Source organism: Scylla paramamosain, chromosome 15 (assembly GCF_035594125.1).
Source record: "Scylla paramamosain isolate STU-SP2022 chromosome 15, ASM3559412v1, whole genome shotgun sequence".
NCBI lineage: Eukaryota > Metazoa > Arthropoda > Malacostraca > Decapoda > Portunidae > Scylla > Scylla paramamosain.
In genome coordinates, this window is record NC_087165.1 from 6,713,512 (window position 1) to 6,734,861 (window position 21,350).

Below are 21,350 nucleotides of genomic sequence, written 5' to 3' on the forward strand. Positions count from 1 at the left end.
AGAGAGAGAGAGATGGGGGGGACAACTTCTCGGTAGCAATACTAACACTGACCTTGTAGTCGTGGTGAAATGTGTATTTACGTGCATTTCCTTAAGCAGTAGAGTGGCCGCGAACTGCAAGACGAAATGTGGCTTGTGAGAGTGCGATGGAGTGGAGTGCACACAGAAGACGAGTGAGTTTGGGAGTGAGGTGGAGGGATGGTAACGGAACATCCACACCATTACAGCTTTCCACTATTACCATGTCCACCTTCCTCACCATCTCTTCCTTTATAACTTTCTTCTTTATCACCGCGCCCATAAATAGGAGAAATACATAGAAAATCGATAAATCAAGTTGACTATAAAAGTAAATGGATATGGGAATGGAAGAGTATAAGGAAAAAGGAAGAGTTAGAAGGAAGACGAGAGGAAGAGAGGGGAAAAGGAAAAGGAAGAGGGAAAAAGGAGAATTGGAACAGGAAGAGAGGGAGAAGGAAAAGTAAAAATGAAAAGAAAAAGAGAAGGAAGGGAAAAAAGGAGAATAAGGAAGAGGAAGAGAAGTAGAGGAAGGGGGTAAAGAAAGTGTAAGGAAGAGGAAGAGAAGGAGAGGGAATGGGGGAAGGGAAAGTAAGGAAGAGGAAGAGAAGGAGAGGGAAGTGAGTGTGTTAACCTAGTTGTATTGACGGTGTAGCCACAGCAGCGGGTCACCAGGTGTTCACGTAAGCATTGATGACTCAGGTGTTTCTCAAAAGAAGATGTAATGTGCTTAATGATGTAGTCTGGTCTTGATTAGCTCAGTTACAAGGCTAAAGTTTGTATTCATTTTTTTCTTGCTATTTTTTTATTTTTTTATTTACTGTTTTTGTTTTTTCTCTTGTTTCTGAGGTTTTTCTTGAGGTGGGAACTTCTTCTTCTTCTTCTTCTTCTTCTTCTTCTTCTTCTTCTTCTTCTTCTTCTTCTTCTTCTTCTTCTTCTTCTTCTTCTTCTTCTTCTTCTTCTTCTTCTTCTTCTTCTTCTTCTTCTTCTTCTTCTTCTTCTTCTTCTTCTTCTTCTTCTTCTTCTTCTTCTTCTTCTTCTTCTTCTTCTTCTTCTTCTTCTTCTTCTTCTTCTTCTTCTTCTTCTTCTTCTTCTTCTTCTTCTTCTTCTTCTTCTTCTTCTTCTTCTTCTTCTTCTTCTTCTTCTTCTTCTTCTTCTTCTTCTTCTTCTTCTTCTTCTTCTTCTTCTTCTTCTTCTTCTTCTTCTTCTTCGTCCCCCATCACCATCTACCAGCCAATACCTTCACACCAGCCACATCCCTTCATTGCATTACAAAACACTATACAAAAATATCCCTGTTTGCTTACGATCCCAAAAGAAAACCGACCAGTATGAAAGCGTTCCCTTCCCTCCCTTCTCCCGGGGCGCCTCCTACAGACACTCACTTATGCTCTGAGCCTTCAGCGCCGGCGTCAGGAACAAGGAAGGGACGGTGATAAAGAGGGAAGGGGGAAGAAAAACTGGCAAGAAAATAGCTCGTTCAGAAGAAGGAGATATTGGTACTCCCCGCCCACCACTTTGCCTTCACTTCCAATTTCCTCTCTTCCTCCTCCTCCTCCTCCTCCTCTCTTCCCTCTTCGTCTCTCTCTCTCTCTCTCTCTCTCTCTCTCTCTCTCTCTCTCTCTCTCTCTCTCTCTCTCTCTCTCTCTCTCTCTCTCTCTCTCTCTCTCTCTCTCTCTCTCTCTCTCTCTCTCTCTCCCCTCAGTTTTGATTTTTTTGTTATCCGTCTTTCTAACCTTCTTTCTCCTCCTCCTCCTCCTTCTCCTTCTTCTCCTTCTCCTTCTCCTTCTCCTTCTCCTCCTCCTCCTCCTCCTCCTCCTCCTCCTCCTCCTCCTCCTCCTCCTCCTCCTCCTCCTCCTCCTCCTCCTCCTCCTGGCGTGTTGGCCCTCCTCATTTCCCTCATCGCCTGCTTATTTCCTCCCACTCTCACACGAGTATACACTGTGAAAGGGAGAGAAGAGAGGACAGGGAGAGAGTGAGAGTGAGAAAAAGACACATTCTTGATCTGGCGACCTTCCAGTTCTTGACTTATAAGGATTTTTTATATACGAGAGAGAGAGAGAGAGAGAGAGAGAGAGAGAGAGAGAGAGAGAGAGAGAGAGAGAGAGAGAGAGAGAGAGAGAGAGAGGATGGTATAATTATAAGGACAGCTTTATTATTTTCGGGTTAAAGACCGCCAACTTATTTTTATTTATGTGGCGAGAAAGTTTTCTATTTTATATCCTACTGTTTTATTCTTCCTCTCTCTCTCTCTCTCTCTCTCTCTCTCTCTCTCTCTCTCTCTCTCTCTCTCTCTCTCTCTCTCTCTCTCTCTCTCTCTCTCTCTCTCTTCCATGTAGTTATTCCAGATTGTTATATTATTACTGCGTTATTGGCGGAAGAACAGTAGTCAAAAACAGGCCCATATTTGTATTGTGAACATAAGAGCACAAGACAATAGAGGAAGCAGGAAGAAACCATCAGGCCTACTCGTGACAGTCCCTACATGAAACTTACGTACCCATTTCCACCAATCATCTTCATCCATAAATTTGTCTGATTTTCTTTTAAAGGCCCCTAACGACTCGGCACTGTCTGATTACTGAGTCTTATTCCGTTCATCTGCCACAATATTTCAAAATGAGTTCTTTCTTCTTTCTTTTAAATCTAACTACTGTACATTAATTTTGAACCTATGATTTCCTGTCCTATCCTGGTTACTGACCTTGAGGATCTTGCCTTCCTCCCTTGGTGGTAGAAAATACGAGATGAAGCTGGAGATCTTGATTTTCTTGTTTCATCTTCTGCTCTTCCACCACCGCAATTCTCATACGTGTCTAACCAGTACATTGAAGCTCCGTATTAACCTGGCAAGTGGGAAAAGACATCCTTGCAAACCCGACTAATCATCTATGTGGCCTTGCAAAAATTAGTCTTTATGAGCAAAGCGTTTCAGAGTAGGAAGCCAAACCCTTTTATCTCAAAGTTTGCTCACCCAAGCCAGTGAGGAAGGAGTCTGCCCTCGCTCCTTATTCTTTTGTCTCGCCACATATTTTCACCTCCAGCGTCATTATTATTATCCCTCATTAATTCTGTCTGCCACGCCTCGCCTCTCTCAGCGCCACGTGGTCGCTCACGTTCTCTCTCTCTCTCTCTCTCTCTCTCTCTCTCTCTCTCTCTCTCTCTCTCTCTCTCTCTCTCTCTCTCTCTCTCTCTCTCTCTCTCTCTCTCTCTCTCTCTCTCTCTCGTATCATCGTATCATATTTTGTTCTTATATCTGTCTCACTGTCTAAACGTGTATTCCATTTTTTTTTATTTCATCACATCCTCACAAAACACAAAACTTTGTGATACGTATTTGTGCATTTTTCATCATTGTGAAATATATAACGATTGTTACTTGTTGATGAAAAATTTGAATAAATACCATAGTTTTGTCACCTTCGACACCTCACTACTTTACTAAAAATAACTACATATTGCCTATAATAATGAGTCCTGCACCAGCCCCCTTTTTTCCCCCTTTTTTTTTCTTGTACTCTTTATCCGTCACCATTCATGTGGAAGGAAGAAATAATTGTCTCGCACTATTTTACCTCCACAGTGCAGATATACTCTCTCTCTCTCTCTCTCTCTCTCTCTCTCTCTCTCTCTCTCTCTCTCTCTCTCTCTCTCTCTCTCTCTCTCTCTCTCTCTCTCTCTCTCTCTCTCTCTCTCTCTCACAGTGTGTGTGTGTGTGTGTGTGTGTGTGTGTGTGTGTGTGTGTTTGCATAATTACACTAACTGCAACACAAAGTAACGAACATTACACTTATTTCCCCCATCCACTACTCCATCATCACCATTTCACGTGTAAGAGCAGAGAAGTACTCCCACACACAGCCACACATCCACTCTCAGAACGCAGGGGGCCGACGGACAACACAGCGTATTTTAACGTTTGTTCCGCTCCACTTGACGTGACGTGACGGCGGCCGCGTGTCCTGCTGAGAGTCTTACCGCCTCCTCCTCGATCCGTCCATTACTCGGCACCTGTGTCATGCAAACACACTCCATGATATGCACTCGAATTGGCATCGCGTGATGAGACTGGGTGACTGCCCTCCTGGTGCAGCACTACATGACTGATCACTTACAGTTTTTAATGGAGTTGTATTGGTAATTTTACGAGTTGCTGTGAAAGTAGTAGTAGTAGTAGTAGTAGTAGTAGTTGTTGTTGTTGTTGTTGTTGTTGTTGTTGTTGTTGTTGTTGTTGCTGTTGTTGTAAGAGGAGGAAGTGGAGGTGGAGTACAGGGATGACTAACTGCCCGGCTGGCGCTGCTCTCAAAATTACAGATCTTACACTGGGTTTTTATTGGGGTTGTAATGGCAGTAGTTTCATAAGTAGCTGTGGAAGTAGCAGTAGGAAGAGGAGGCGGGGTACAGGAAGAGCCTTCGTTATTACTATTCGACATCTTTTACATTACATAGGGTTGCTTATTACAAACTAGAGTTGTGAGGGACAAAAAAAGTGTGTTATTGTTTGATACCATTTGTGTTGCTATTGTGTTATAGAAATAGTAGAAGAGGTAGAGATAGAGCTCATAAAGTAGAAATATTATGAGAAGTGATAGCTGTGAAGTTTGATGGTATAGTAGCAGCAACAGTAGTAGTAACACTGATACACGTGACAACAGTGGCTCTAGAATATAATTGCTATAACTGCGCGACGTAATAATAGTGTAAGTATCCATGGCCTTCATTTGTATCTCTCACCTCGTTGCATGTGATAGTAGAGTGTGGGTGTTAGACAGAAGACAATGAATAGAGAGAGAGAGGTAATAGAGGGTGGCAGAAGAGACAGGTCCCGTGTATGATAGAGAGAGAGGGAGGGAGAGAGAGAAAAAAAAACAGGAGAGGTAACGTTGGAAGAAGCAGAAGGGAAAAGGAAGAGGAGGAGGAGGAGGAGAAATAAAGAACGAATAGCAGAAGAGACAAGTCACGCGTATGTTAGAAAGGAGAAAAAGAGGAGGAGGGGAAATAGTGAGAGAAAACAGGGGAGAAGGGTGGTGGAGTGAGGGCCACTAAGAACTGTTTACTGAGGACAAAATGGACTGTTCTCGTAACAATCTGTAACACTTCCTAACGCGTGACACGTGCCGCTGCGAGGGGGAACACAGGGGCGAAGAGAAAGAGGAAGGGGCGGGGACGGTGGTGGGGAGGTGAGCAGGGGACAGAGAGAGAGAGAGAGAGAGAGAGAGAGAGAGAGAGAGAGAGAGAGAGAGAGAGAGAGAGAGAGAGAGTGGGGAGGTAGAAAGTGAAAGTGCATTGTATTTGTTGGCAATATAATCTTAAAACTTCGCTGAACAGTTTTCGGAGAGAGAGAGAGAGAGAGAGAGAGAGAGAGAGAGAGAGAGAGAGAGAGAGAGAGAGAGAGAGAGAGAGAGGATTCTCATTGATTATAGAACTCTTAAGGGCTTCCCACGTGTCCTAGGTGAGTGTGTGAGTTTAATCCTGTCCATTCACTACATTGTGTTCTGCACCACGACGCTCGCTGCTCGTGACGCCCCGGCCTGGCTCTGTATTGTGTGTGTGTGTGTGTGTGTGTGTGTGTGTGTGTGTGTGTGTGTGTGTGTGTGTGTAGGGACGTGGAAGGGTGGCTGTTTTAGTAATATGATGAGTAGTGCTTTTACACACACACACACACACACACACACACACACACACACACACACACACACACACACACACACACACACACACACACACACACACACACACACACACACACACACACACACACACATACACAGTTAGTTGGTTTATTGGCAAAAAATCTTTATACAGTTTCCAAAGACACAAATAAATGAAACTTATTTTTGTCTTTAAATGCGCACACACACACACACACACACACACACACACACACACACACACACACACACACACACACACACACACACACACACACACACACACACACACACACACACACACACACACTTTATCCCTAGACAAGAGAGAAACTCATGGTCAAACAGACACTGTTATAGGAGAAAATACAGATATTACGAAACTCTTGGTCTTCAGCTAATGTACCTTGCTAAACTACCAATAGTATAATATCTTACGAGAGTCCAAGATATATAATACAAAAAAAGGAAAGATAAGGATCAGTGAATTAGTGGCACCAGTGCATGAGTATATTACTGAGGCACTTAACCTACCCTGGCTTTCCTTCCTCGCCTCATTGTTGTTTTGCGGCGGCGGCGGTGGTGGTGGTGGTAGTAGGGCGGAGCAGGACTGTGGCCACTTATGCAGTAATTATTCATTATGTAAGAAGGAAGGAAGGAAGGAAGGTCTCCGTTCAATACACGCTCACTCTATCACTTCTTTGCTGCTCTCTGTTACTCCATGCAAGTATGTGAGGAGTGAATTAGCGGACCATAAATGGCATTATGGTTTATCATGTATGCGACACACACACACACACACACACACACACACACACACACACACACACACACACACACACACACACACACACACACACACACACACCACGATTGTCAGCCAGCATCGAATTACTATTGTAACTTGGGGAACAGTACACGAGTAAACAGCAAGGAAAGGTTATGCGAGGCGTGTACATGGGTGGCGGGGAGGCCAGATGTAGTAGGTGTGGGCGGGATGCACCAATCTCTCCACTGTTGAGGCTGTACCGCCGTGGCTATTGGTGCGTATGCCGCTCCCAGTGTTGGAAGAAGATGGGGAAGTGGTCTTTGGATTCGGGTTGTGCCATTAAGAATTTAAAAGTATTGATTGGCATGGCATGTGTGTGTGTGCGTGTGACATGCATTTGAATCGAGGAGGAAGTGTGTTGGCCTGAGTGTTGCTGAGTGCTGAGGGTGAGTGGGTGGAAGAGTGTGGGCGTTTTAGATAAGTGTGTGGGTCGAGGCGGTGTTCATAGGTGGCGGGCAGCGGCCACACCTGCGCCCCCGGTCCACTTGTAGCATTACTGCCCAGTTCCGTCTGGCCGCGCCCGCCACCCGACGCCCTTGACCGAGGCCTTGCTTCCGTGTCACCTCATCCAAGGACTTGTACTCCTGTGAGAGAGTCATGGCGAGGCAGAGCCCTTTCCCTGTGTCTCCCACGCCATGAAAGACACCCCATGCAGCAGTGGGTTGAGGGTCGGGGTAGCGTGGCGTGGGCTCGAGCCGAGCGACTCTGACCTGTGCCGCCGTCGTCCACATATTGTTTACACGTTGCCAGGCAACACGAGACGCTCCCGTGCGGGCTGGGTGTAGCGGCATACGGCCCGCCACTTGCACACCTGTCACACGTGTACCGCCCACTTTACGCCCACCTGCCGCCTGCCTGACGGCGTCGTGTGTATGTCTGCTGGCGAGGGTGGGTGTATGCGTGTGTGTGGTGGTGGTGTGCGAGGCTGACATCCCTGCCCGCGACAGCACGTGGTGTGGGCAGCTGTTCTCGTGCTGACACCCACCTGGCCCGGGACAGAGGCCTGCCTGGCCCCTGTATCCTACCTCCTGAGTCAGCAAGTGGCGCGCGGCGGGGAGGACGATTCTCCACCGGGAATCTTACTGTCATTGCTCTCCTTTACGATCCAATTAAACTGTACCCGTGTGGTGGTGCCATTGAGTGGTGGTGAGTGTCCCGCCACCCTGGCCCGGCGCCTCCCCGCCCCGGCTCCAGGCCTTGCACCAGTGGCCGTCCCGCACACACCGCCACAGGTGTGCGGCACGGCACTGAAAAAGATAATTGAGGGAATTTTCTTACGATGTGATTTTTTAACTTGGAAAGTTGAAAAGGTTATTATTATTATTATTATTATTATTATTATTATTATTATTATTATTATTATTATTATTATTATTATTATTATTGTTGTTGTTGCTGGTTGTTGCTGGTTGTCGTGAAAATAACATACTAATAGTCTCGTTCCCCACTTGCAGCGTGATGATGAGTGAAGGCGGCGGCGGCGAGGCAAGCTGCCCCCCCACCCACCAAGTGTGGCTGCCCCTCCCCCACAGTGATGACGACGACGAGGAGGAGGATGAGGAGGGAGCACGTGGCGAGGGGGCGGACGTCGTGGGTGGGGGCGAGGTGGTGGTGGTGGGTAGCGGGGGCGCCACCACGCTGTACAGCCGCGAGGATGGGGCCACGGTGCTGGAGGCGGCGGACGGCACCACCACTGTGCTGCGCCCGCAAGGCTCCGCCCACAGACTGACGGTGACGGTAGAGGGCGGCGACGGGGAGCCCGGTGAGGGCATGACGGCGATCGTGGATGGCCAGACCGGCACGGCGACCCTGGTGGAGGGTGCCGAGGTGGTGAGGACTCAGGCGGTGTCTTACGCCACGCCCATCCTCCACCACGTCTTCCTGCAGGCCGCCCCCACCACCCACGGCACCGCCACCCTCCACACGGCGTCCGCCTCCACCTCCACCACCACCACGCCGCGCAGGACAGCAGCCCCAGCGACGGCCGCGATCCTGCAGGCCACGCCCTCCAATGTCAAGGTGAGTGGGGGGAAGATAAGGGAATGGAGGAGGGATGAAGAGGAGAGAAACATAGGGAAGTACGAAATGAGGGAGAGAACAGGACTTGATAGAGAAGAGAAAGGAGGATGATAGGGAGAGCAGTAGGAATAGTGAGGAAAGTGAAGTGAAAGTGGAGGGAATAGTTAAGTACGGGAAGTGAGGGGAGGAGGAATTATTAGGGAGAAATGACGATGATGAGAATGCAGGGTAGGGAGGGGGAAGTCCAGGTGATGGGGAGGGTGAGGGGAGGTGCGGAGTGTTGGTGTTCCCCAGAGCCACTCAACACTGATAACATCACAGAGACCTGCTGGATTACTAACTGACCCTCTCCTCTTCCCCTCTTTTTCCTTTCCTTCCCATTCTCTTTCTCTCCCTCCCCTTCCCTTCTCTTCCTTTCCCTTTCCTTCCGTCTCCTTTCCTCCCTTTCTCACATCTCCCCTTTATTCTTTTCTTCCTCCCCTTCCCTTTCTTTCCCCTCTCCTATTCTTGATCTCCATTCCCCTTTTCTTTTCACTTTCCTTCTCCACTTTCTTCCTTTCTCCCTCCTCCACTTTTCCCTCTTCCACCTCCACTTCCCTCTCTTCTTTTTCTTTTCTTCTCCCTTCCCTCTTCCATCAATCTCCTTTCCTCTATCTCTGTGCCATGCCCTTCCCTTCCATTTCCCTCCCTCCCCCTCAACCCCTTCTCTTCAATATGTAGTCCTTTCACCTTTCCCTCCCCTCACCACACTTCGGTTTCCCTCTCCTACCTTTCAGTCTCACCTCTCCTTCTCTCTCTCTTCGGTTTCTCTCCTCCCTCCCTTCATTCAATCTGTCATGTTCTTCCCTCCCCTCCTCCCATTCCTCTCCCGTACTCAAGTCTCACCCCCTTCCTCCTTCCCTCTCATCGTCCACTTCCAATGAATTAACTTATTAAGGATTAGAGAGAGAGAGAGAGAGAGAGAGAGAGAGAGAGAGAGAGAGAGAGAGAGAGAGAGAGAGAGAGAGAGAGAGAGAGAGAGAGAGGCAAAGAAGAAGGTTGGAAGCAGTATGTACACACACACACACACACACACACACACACACACACACACACACACACACACACACACACACACACACACACACACACACACACACACACACACAGGTCAGAGTAATTTGACGCTACAGGTGTGTGTGTGTGTGTGTGTGTGTGTGTGTGTGTGTGTGTGTGTGTGTGTGTGTGTGTGTGTGTGTGTCACTCGTGAATTCTTTTGTAAGTTGTTTTATTTTAGAAAGATGTCTTAACTTATGTTGTTACTGGTTCTACTACTACTACTACTACTACTACTACTACTACTACTACTACTACTACTACTACTACTACTACTACTACTACTACACTACTACTACTATTAAATACTATTGAATACTACTGCTTATTGCTACATTGAAGTTCTCTCTGCTTAATTCATCTCCCTCCTCCTCCTCCTCCTCCTCCTCCTCCTCCTCCTCCTCCTCCTCCTCCTCCTCCTCCTCCTCCTCTACATACCACCCTTTTTTTTAGCACCTTTCGAAATTGCTTTCCCCTCCTATCACATTCCCTCCTCCTCCTCCTCCTCCTCCTCCTCCTCCTCCTCCTCCTCCTCCTCCTCCTCCTCCTCCTCCTCCTCCTCCTCCTCCTCCTCCTCCTCACCTCTATCACATTCCACCTACCCTTTTTCCTTTCCCCCCCTCTCTCTCTCTCTCTCTCTCTCTCTCTCTCTCTCTCTCTCTCTCTCTCTCTCTCTCTCTCTCTCTCTCTCTCTCTCTCTCTCTCTCTCTCTCTCTCTCTCTCTCTCTCTCTCTCTCTCACCTTTTACATTTCTTCCCCTACTCTGTCCCTGTACAACCTTCCTCCTCCTCCTCCTCCTCCTCCTCCTCCTCCTCCTCCTCCTCCTCCTCCTCCTCCTCCTCCTCCTCCACCTCCTCCTCCTCCTCCTGATCTATACTGTACTGGTGGAGTGGCTGATGACTGCGACAAGAAAGCATTGATCCCCCACCACCCACTACCGTGCCTACTCCCCTCCCCCCCCACCCTTCATCCACCTCCCATGCACGGTACTAATTGTCCTCTTGTCCTTCTCTTCTTCCTCCTCCAATTTTACTTGTCTCTCCTTCTCCTTTGCTGTCTATCCTTGTGTTCTTATGTTGGATTTGATTAGTGTAGTTTGTGTGGTTTTCGTAAGGACCCTGTACAGTTCTTGTTCTCGTGGTCGTCCTCGTCCTCTTCTTCCCCCAATTCGTCCTCTTCCTCGTCCCTCATCTTGCTCCAATTCATCGTCTTCCTCTTCTCCTCCTCCTCCTCTTCCTCCAACTTGTCCTTTTCCTTCGCCTCCAACTTCTCTTCTTGCTCCTCCTCCTCCTCCTCCTCCTCCTCCTCCTCCTCCTCCTCCTCCTCCTCCTCTTCGAATTCTTGTTTGTCTGTCCTTCGTGTAATGTTCCAAGGGTTATTAATTTATCGTTAGTGTCATTGTAGGTTCTTAGTTTAGGTTAATTAGTTACTAGTTTATGTTTGCGTTCGTATAAGTTAGGGCAGTTTCATAAAGACCAGTGAGTTTTCTTTATTTTCTTTATTTCCTACGTACTAAGGGAGGAAGGACTAAGAAATAAAGCTATTACAGGTAAAAAAAAAAAAAGGGGGGGATTGCTTATTATCTCCAAAAAAAAGATGAATTATATCAAAGTAGAGACAGTTCAGGTCTGATTGTTCTTCTTTTATGTTGTGTTTACTTCCTGTTGTTGCTGCTGTTGTTGTTCTCGCTCCTCCCTTGTACCCTTCGCTCCAATCCCTCATCTTATCAACCTCTGTCTCACCCGCTTTTCGTAACATTATTATTATCATCGCCCCTCTTCGATACCGCTCCTCCATCCCGCTCCTCCTCCTCCTCCTCCTCCTCCTCCCTACCCCTCTTCTCATGTTTCGCAGTCTCCCATACATTTTTTTCTCCATTCCATCCCTTTCCTTTCCTTTCCCTTCCCTTCCCTTTCCCTTCCCTTCCCTTTTTCTTTAGTTGATTTCCCTTGTCATTTCCCTTCCCTTCCCTTCCATTCCATTCCTTCTAATGTTGCCCTATTAATTCCTAAGTAATTTTCCCATGCATCACTGGCCACTCTATGACTCACTAGAACCTGCTCTGCTCTTCGCTTCTCTTGTTCACTTTGTTCTCTTTTCTTCCACGTAATTATATTTCTTCCACTCCACCACCTCAGACTTAAACACCACATCCACCACGTGCCCATCATCCACTTGTTCACATTTTATTTATTATTTTTATTTCTGATTTGTTTTGTTTTATGTACATTTTTTTTTTTTTTTTTTGTGTGTCCTTTCGTAATTTGCAGGAAACTTCCCAATTTTATGTAAACGTATTTTTGTTCAGATTCGCTTTTCATTCATTTATCCGTTCCTCCTCCTCCTCCTCTCCCTCTACCATCACTTATCCAATATCTTCCAGGTTTCTCTTATTCCTTCCCTCTCCCTTTTGTTAAGAGTGCAACATGACCTTCATTATTGGATAAGGAAGAGGGAGAGGGGGGAGGAGAAAGAGGGGAGAAGGAGGGAGGAGTGAGAAGATAGAGTGAAGGGAAAGGGAGGAGGATGCGAGTACTGAGTGAAGGGAGAGGAAAATAGGGAGGGGGAGAGAAAGAGGGAAGGGAGAAAGAGGGAAAAGAGGTAGTTTAGAGGGAGGGTTCCAGTGCTAGGATGGGGGTGAGAAGGGGAAGATGAGTGCAGAGGAAGTGATGGTGAGGAGAAAAGAGGAAGGAAGAGGAGGGAAAGAACAGGAAGGGAGGGGAATGGTGAGGGAAGAGAAGAGAGGACAAGAAGGAAAGAGGAAGGGAAGAGCAGAGAAGAGGCAGGGTGAGAGGGAAGAGAAGGAAGGGTGAGGAGACACAGAAAGGGAGGGTGAATGGATAGATACTTAAGTAACCTGGTGCTGCTGTTTGTTCTTCGTTTACGTTCCTTTGTGAATCTTTGAGCTCAGAAAGGAAAAGGAAAGAAAGAAAACTTATAGCTAATGGAACTGTTACTATTTTACTTTATTAGTGTTAATTTCAGATAACCCCTCAACTCTCCTCTCTCACTTCGCTCTCCCTCACTCACCGCCACTACTGTGATCAACATTTTTGCCTCTCTCCCCCTTCCTCTCGGTTCCTGCTCTTGCCGCCCTTCCTTCGTCATGTCTTCAGCCTTCTCTCAGCTCCCTCTCATCCTTGCCACCATTATCCTTTCCCCTCACCTTCACATTCCGCATTTTTCATCATTATGTGTACTACGAGGATGTGTGGTAAAAGTAGCAGTAGTAGTAGTAGTAGTAGTAGTAGTAGTAGTAGTAGTCGTAATGGTGAAAATAGCAATTTCGCTCTCTCTCTCTCTCTCTCTCTCTCTCTCTCTCTCTCTCTCTCTCTCTCTCTCTCTCTCTCTCTCTCTCTCTCTCTCTCTCTCTCTCTCTCTCTCTCTCTCTCTCTCTCTCTCTCTCTGTCGAGGTGGGCATGAGCACCACTCGCCAGTTGCCTCGAATTATCATATCAATACAACAAGAATAACAGGACAGCCATTAGGACCAATAGACTTGACTCACTGCATCAAGCACTACTTGCCCTTACAGAGGCAGACAAGATGTAATGTAAACCAAGTGTCGCCTCCTCACTACTGTATTACCAAAGACGCTTCTCTTATACTTTTCTTACTTACCTTGACGTTCACGATATTGGCTTTTGTTCTGTAGGGCTTGGGTGTATAATCGCTCCATTTTTGTGTGCTGGAGTGGAAGTCATTCATTGGGATTTTCAGGAGTGTTTTCATGCTTGTAGTGAAAGCTTAACAAAGTACAGTGGATATTGTCTTGGCTGTAGTGATAATTTAACAAGGCAGTAGGAGTAATTAGGATTTTTAAAGGATGTTTTCATGATTGTAGTGATAATTTAAGAAGGGAGTGGAAGTCATTGAGGGTTTTCAAGCTAGAGAGGCGAGACTGAGGTGGTTTGGGCATGTCAAGAAGAGATACGATGAGTGTCTGGGGAGGAGGATGCTGGAAACGGATCTACCTGACAGGAGAAACAGAGGAAAAGCTAAAAGAAAGTGTTTGGATGCAATGAAAGCAGACATTCTTATATTAGGTGTGACTGAGGAAGACGCAGAAAACCGAGCTCATTGGAGAAGGTTTACCCGCTGTGGCAACCTCTAACAGGAGCAGCCGAAAGAAGGAATATGATAGTAATAAACTGACCATGTGAATTACTATGTTACTGTTCTCTCAAGTTATACGAAATTTCCAGGCTTGTGTTTCTCTTTACATTATGTACACGCGACAACAAAATACCAAGAAGCACTGCTGGAACACTGGCAGTAAACGAGGCATACTGTACATTGTATTTAACCAGTATTCGACGAAGCAGCGTAGTAGCCAGTCGTCTCTTTAAACATTCGTGTCAACTTGAGGTGTATTTATATTCCATAAGCGCCTGACGCCTCGCATTTCTGGCCTAACTACATCTGCGAAGCCTTTCATTCAAACGCGGGAAATGTTTTCTGTACGGCTTGTTTTTCCCCGGAGTAACGGCGCACTAATCGACTATTTATTGCTCTCGCCGCCAACACGATTTACCAGCGCTTTGTGGCTGCTTCCCTTTATACCTCGAGGGAATAGTGCGCTGGTGTTTTAAGTGTCGTGTCGTGTTGTGTCGTGTGTCGTTCCTTCGCCTGTGCTCGTCAGTGGACTGTTTGTGGAATCTATAGAAGGCCCCGTTGCTGTGGCCACCCGTGTCAACACTCTAGACACGGCATTGACTTGTGGACTGACTGACCATTCCATACTTCTTACTCTCGAGCACCATTGATTCTTATTGCTTCATTGTTTGGCATTGGACGGCTGACTTTCTTATAGGACTGACGTGCTTTAACATACGAGCAAAGTAAGGGAAGCTGCAAGAAACCATCAGGTCTACACATGGCAGTCCCTGTATGAAACCCGCATACCTATTTTTACTTATTATTCTCGTCCATAAATTTGTTAAATTTCCTTTTAAAAGCTTCTTAATGATTCGGCACTAACACCCTGATAACTAAGTCTATTTCATTCATCTACCATTGCATTTCAAAACTAATTTCTTCCTGTTTCTTTTTAAATTTAGCTATCAGACTTGAATCCATTGTTTCATATCCCTTTCTGATTACCGCTGCTCATAAAATTTAGCTCTTATTTTTTTTATTATTTTTTTATTATTAATTTTTGTCTTGGTATTCCTTTTTCCCCATTACTTCCTTCCATCGGAGACTTCCATCCTCTCAAGCTCCTTTGGAAACCTCCACCCCCCAGCTCTCAGATCTTGTCTCACACTCACCTGCTATCCCTTCCCAGTTAGCCTCCCACACCCACCTCCTTAGGATACCCCGGACACCCAACTCTTATTCCGGCCATCAACAAGTGACCTTCATGCACCTGATAACTTTTGCTGTCACCAGGGACTTCATCTATATGCCTTTCCTTGACCTTATTCCTTCCCAGTCACGCAAGACTATTGGTGGAGGGAGTAGGGGCTTGTAGGGGCTTATTAGGCTGTCCCTTCCTCCGCCCATAGATCATGCTTAGTATCCAGGTTTGTCTTATGGGGCTGTAGAGCGCTGTTTGTTGAGGGGGTGGTCCTACTTAACCTCTAACACAAGTTTCATTTAGTGATATGTTTACTTCCTTCACTTTCACGTTTACTTCTTTCGGTTTCCTATGTAATCCAGTGTCCTAAGGTGTCTTTCTCCTGTTGTCTCCTCACTCTCTTACTCATCCATCACGTGTGTGTGTGTGTGTGTGTGTGTGTGTGTGTGTGTGTGTGTGTGTGTGTGTAGTGGCCCACCAAGCCACGTCCCAGTCGATCCTCCATCAGTCATCGATTCCTTGTAGCCACACAGTCAGTCAGTCAGGCCGGGAAGACAAAAACCCGAGTACCGTTGTGAGTGGGTGATACGTGGCGGGCGTCTGTGTGGGTGGGTGTCTGTGTGTAGGTGTGGCGTGCGGGGGAAACGTCTCTAGTACGCGTCTACGAGATCGCCTGATGCATATCGTAATACTAATTGTTGTGACGCGCCCTGTGTAGTTATTATTCACCTCACACCTGCTAGCGACGCACTGTCTAAGGTACACCCCATACAGCCCCTCCTGGAAATGCGTACTTTTCTCTCTCTCTCTCTCTCTCTCTCTCTCTCTCTCTCTCTCTCTCTCTCTCTCTCTCTCTCTCTCTCTCTCTCTCTCCGGTGTGATACATGGAGACGAGCAGTTCTCCTTGTTGCCATGCCTTCCCGTCTCCCGTGCCTCGCCTCCCAGAATTCGTTGCCTTGGCTACCACGGCTCCTCCCTCACTACCTCACTACCTGTTGCCGCCTCACCACTCACCTTTTTTTTCTCTCTCTCTCTTCGTAATTACTCGGATATGCATTTATTTTGATTTGATTATCCTCATTAAGCCTCCCCGGGTGCTCATTACGTCCTGGTTAGTTATATTTTGATTTATTTTCTTCATGGAATTGCCCGCATTCCCATCGCAGCACTCCTCCGTTTGTTATTTTGTTATTACGATGCCTTGTTTCTATCTGTGTTGCACGATCTTTTGCGTTCTTAATTTTCTAAGTTTTCTACCTTTCCTCCCTCCTCCAATATTCCACGTCCCATCTCGCCATCTCCGTTTATTATTGCGATGTCGTGTTCCGATCTACGCTGCACGATCTTTTTGCGTCCCCAATTTTCCAGGCTTCTTATCTTTCTTCCTTCACCCGTTCTTGTTGCCGCGTGTTCTCTCTTCTCGTTTCCTGTTGTGCCTGCTCTTGGTGTTACCCGGGTTACAACGAGATGCGGTGAGGCACTTTCGTAGAAGCTGATGATCACAATGGAAGAACAAGCAGTAACAGACGTGTTGCCTCCTTACGAGACCTTATTTTAAGCTGCAGTATACCAATACTGAAGTGCACGTAGATAGCACACAAGCAAACAAAAAGAAAAATACTACCCGAGGAAGAACAAGAACAGAAGGGAGAAAGAGAAGCAGATAGCCAGTGAAGAAGACGAACAAATAGAGATACAAAAGTAATTATTGTTTATCTGACCCGAAGTAAGCGTGTAACGTTGCAAACAGTCAGTCAGTCAGGGCAGGAAAACAAAATCTTGCGTACTGATGTGAGTGTGTGACTTATTGGGGAGGTTGACGGCAGGGCAGTGAGCATAGTACAGTGCTGAATACGGTCTGTCGTGTGGAGTGAAGGCTACCAGCCCAGTGTTCATGGCAGGGACGGAAGGAAGAGTGACGCAGCATCCCAGTGATGAGGCGCGGGGATTCAGTGACTTCCGGTGGTTCAGAAGAGTGTTTCACTACTCCAATATTCAGAGATTTTCAGTATGCATTGAACGCTGTGGTTAAAGTACATTCTCGTAGGTCTTAAATATAAAATAACGCTTTATTATCCCTTCTCTTAACTTTTTAATGCTAGACAATATTTTTAGATATCACTCAGTTTTACACTTATTTTTTCATACTGCACATTCGTATATAAGTTATCATGTGTGGAGGTCTTAGATTTAAAATAACGCTTTATCATTTCCGTTCTTAAGCCTTTCAATCCAAAACTATTTTTTCCCCTCATCACTGACAATTTTACATACTTTTCATACTGGAGTCTCTGAAAGTAGTTCTCTAGCCTTGAAAAGAGGAAAAAAAAAGACTTCTCTTTTCCTCTCAGTGTGTGTGCTCTGCCTGTTCAAGGTTAATAATAATAAGCAAACGTTCATAAGCAAAACTCCCGAACTCAGCAGTAAAGTGCTTTCCTAAAGGCTTCAAATCATAGTAGTATCCATTCATCCTAAAAAGTAAATGCACATAAACAAAAATCAGAGTACTTTCGTAAAGGCTTAAAATTTTTACAGTAATATTCGCTTCCACCTAAAGAGTTAACCACACAACCAAATATCAAAATGCTCTCCTGGAGGTTCAGTTGTACGCTGTAGCACCAAACCCCACGAGAGCCAATAACCGGGACCCGCGAAATAGAAGAAAAAAAAAAAAGTAACTCAAAGGTCATCGCGGTGAGTCACCAAGTCATCCGTTACTTGCGTGTGTTAGGTTAAGAGTTGCAGTGGCGTTGTGGCGTGTTTCCCCTGCGGCGCTGTGTTGATGTTCCAGAACCGCAGCGGGAATTGCATTTGGCATGTGGTCACACGATGCAGTACGTGAGGCGTCGAGTGGAATGACGTGAAAGAAGCATCGCGGGTGGAGAGGAATGGCAGGCGTGTGTTGGTATGCGTTACAGCAAAAAAATACGTATGTAAATAAATAAAATGGAATGAAGGTAACAAACACCGAGCTGCTCATAGAAAGCTTGCAGTTGAGCAGCAAGATGACTGACTGACACCTCTTCCACACATGTACTCCTCTGCCCTGTCGTTCCATCTTCTACGTGTCTTTCCTCTCACACACCAACTCTGCTCACATACACGTTCTTGATCATCTAAAATTATGTTGTTTTAGCTCAAATTTCGATCCCTCCTATGAAAATACGAAACAGATTAGCAAATATAGTGTTCTTATTTACATGAATTTCCTTTGACTGGTTATATACTCAAAGAAAGTGTCAATATTCTTGTAGAAACCCAGAATGTGAGGCATGCAAGTAAGAGGAATGACTGGGCAGTGGTGTGCGGTTTGGGCAATCATAGTTCTGCTAGAATGCGGGTCTTGGAAAGCTACGTATTCTTGGGGCGAGGCGAAACACGAGACACAGAGGGGGATTGACGAGGCGGTAGTTTGAGGACCCGGGCGATCACTCTTCGGGACGTGTTGAATGAGCAACACTTAGCAATGAATACTAGGCAGAGGGAGGAGGCACAATGCTGGACAGATAGAGGCGGGAGGGGGCAGATAGAGGTATCCTAGGATGGTGTGGAACATGGCACGACACTCCCACTTCCCTCTTAGGTCACTGCTGAGTCACTCCACCCTTCGTCACCCTCTTCAGCCACCTTTTCAATCTGGCCCGCATTCTGAAACGCTTTGCTCTTTCATCACGACTATTTTCAAAGGCTACAAAGGTGATTAGCCGTTCTCACAAGAGTATTTCTCCGTTAATGTGGAAATCTTGTTAATCTGACACTAGAACTATAAAAATACCCTTTAATAACCCGTGTAACTTCAATTAGAGCCTTTTGAATGTAGTGGTAGTGCTTCGCAGAAGTGTTTCAGAATATGATTCAGTCACACCCACCTTTTGAAGCTTAACTTACTCTACCCTGTCTATACTTCACCTTCACTGCGCGCTTACCTTCCAAACTTTACTCCCATTTCTTTTCACTTGGCCTTCCTCCTCGTTTTACCCACACCTGTTTGTCACCACCCTCCTCCCTGCCTCTCCAGTTTATTCGCGCTACTTATCACTTGCCTTCCTCGCCAGGTTATCCCCGCCACTTGTCACTTTATCGCCTTCCTAGTTTATTCTCAATCCTTTCTCACTTGCTTTGCTCCTCCCAGTTTATCCCCTCCACTTGTCTTGTGCGTTTCCACTTAATAATGATTTACTGGTTGTGTGTTCCGTGGATGTACACACACACACATACACACACACACACACACACACACTTGCCCTTTTCCTGGTTCTCAGTTACCTTTTTTCTTGTATTTCAGCTCGAGGACAGTGGTAGTAACAGCAACAGCAGGAGCAGCAGCAGCAGCAGAAGCAGCAGCAGCAGCAGAAGCAGCAGCAGCAGCAACAGCAGCAGCAGCAGCAGCAGTGGTAGAAGTAGTAGTGTCATTACTAGTACCTCCAGCAGTAGCACCAGTACCAGTAATAGTTGTTATAGCAGTAGTGTTAGTAGTAGTAGAAGTAGTAGTAGTAGTAGTGGTAGCAGCAGCAGCAACAACAACAACAACAACAACAACAACAACAACAACAACAACAAGAGCATCAAAAGTGAGAACTCAAGCAGGAGCAGCAGGGTGGTGGAGGACGCCGCCGCCACCACAGTCGCCACCACCACCACGATCACCACCACCACCACTACCAGTACCTGCCTGCCAACCGATCACCACCACCACCACCACAACACCACCAACACAACCAGCAACAACAAGCAGACCGCCACCACCACTACTACCACCACCAGCAACACCAACAACCACGTCAGCCACCTCAGCCTCCACCCCCACCACCACCATCGTCACCCATCGTTGTCTTCCTCTCCCTCGTCCACCCCGCCCCCCTCCCTCTCCCCGCCCTCATCCGCCAGCGGCCCGCGCACTGACGACGAACTCACGTCCCTCTCCTGGCTGCAGGACTCCAACCTTCTGCGAGGTAAGAGAGAGAGAGAGAGAGAGAGAGAGAGAGAGAGAGAGAGAGAGAGAGAGAGAGAGAGAGATTAGTATAAGTTAATCATGAGGCAATTATACTTAAAATGATTGCAGATTTGTCACGAATAGATTTTTTTATTTTTTTATTTAGCCCTGAAATAGACATACGTGATTGAAGTGAGGGTTTTTTTTTTTAAGTTGCTGCTCATAAAACCCTTTTAAACTTCCCAAAGAACCCTCGTACAGTAATAATGTTTACTGATGAAAGCAAGACATCAATAAGGACCCGCACACACTTGATCCCCATATTGCGAGACACTGCTCCGAGATTGTTACGAACTTCCCGTGTTCCCGAGCGCACTACCAGCATGTGTGAAGCAATACCAGGTGACTGTTCAGACCAATTGCGCGAACACGTTCAGAGTTGACACACGATCCACGCCGACACGTGTCAGTAGCAGTGCTCATCACGGCGTCAGCGGGTGAGGGGCTGCTACTGTCCGCGGCTGCTACTTCAGTTCAGTTCAGTAGTATTGGTGGAATGTGCTTTTGTTTCGGCTCCCAGTGGTCTTCTTGCTTGTTTTGCTTCTTTAGGTGTTGCTGTTAATTTCTGTCATTTGGTTAACATTTATGTAACTTCTTTTCCGTAGTAATTTTTCCTTGATGCACTTTAAAGTGGTAATGGATTCAGTAATTTATTTTATTTTTTTTATGGTAATGATATTGGCAATCTGTCTCCTATTTCTGTATATGCTCTACTGTACAGAAAGAAATGGTAGTGTTTCTTCGTCGTCGAAAGTGGTGTTTTGTGCACGTAAAGGGGAACGCCGTCTTTATTGAGGACTCGTCCAGTGATGGAAAGGAAACAAGAGGTTATTCCAGGATATGGTAGTATACGATGCTGGACTCGTTCATGCACAAATAAGTAACTGTAGGTCATTCAGAATCTTTTCCTTGATATTGACGACCGTTCACATCGAGGCGTTGGTGCAGAAAGAAGACAAGCCATCGGTATGTAAAGTGCATGTTACTCGTACTCCACACTGCATCAGCGAACATGTTTCTGAACCAGGGATCGTATTTTGAAAAGCTTCGACATAATTACAAACTATTTGCAGTGGCCATGGAGATGACAAGTCGGCTTCTCATTGATATTTTTCTCACGACAAATTCTGGTTGGTTTATTATCATATTCTAATAACTCTCATAAAAGCCTCTCTAATGTTCCCTACGCCTGTTAACCTGTTGATAGTGCTTGAGATATGACTGAAACCTTTGAAAATGCGCCTCATGTGGTACTTTGAAACATGAGATTCAGAAAACAAAGGAACTGTGTTCAGAATATACATACAAATATATTCAAGACACTAGTAATATTCCGGACAATGTTTGGCGGCTAAGTGCGTCCGGACCTTTAGAGAGACGGAGAGAGAGAGAGGGGGGGGGTGGTGGAGGGGCAAGAGTTAAGAGTTAAAAGGGGGACGTAAGAGG

At 46.2% G+C, this 21,350-nt stretch overlaps 1 protein-coding gene across 10 annotated transcripts in view; it reads left to right on the top strand.

The window, feature by feature from the left end:
- The window catches only part of LOC135107333 (serine-rich adhesin for platelets-like), a 108,977-nt gene that overhangs the window by 66,339 nt on the left and 21,288 nt on the right, over window positions 1-21,350 (top strand). For all 10 annotated transcript variants that reach the window (XM_064017049.1, XM_064017045.1, XM_064017050.1 and 7 more), the window contains 2 exons: window positions 7,953-8,517; window positions 19,197-19,863. In XM_064017049.1, coding sequence (XP_063873119.1) covers window positions 7,957-8,517; window positions 19,197-19,863 — 1,228 coding nt within the window. In that variant the 5' untranslated portion in view covers window positions 7,953-7,956. The remainder of the gene's footprint in view (window positions 1-7,952; window positions 8,518-19,196; window positions 19,864-21,350) is intronic.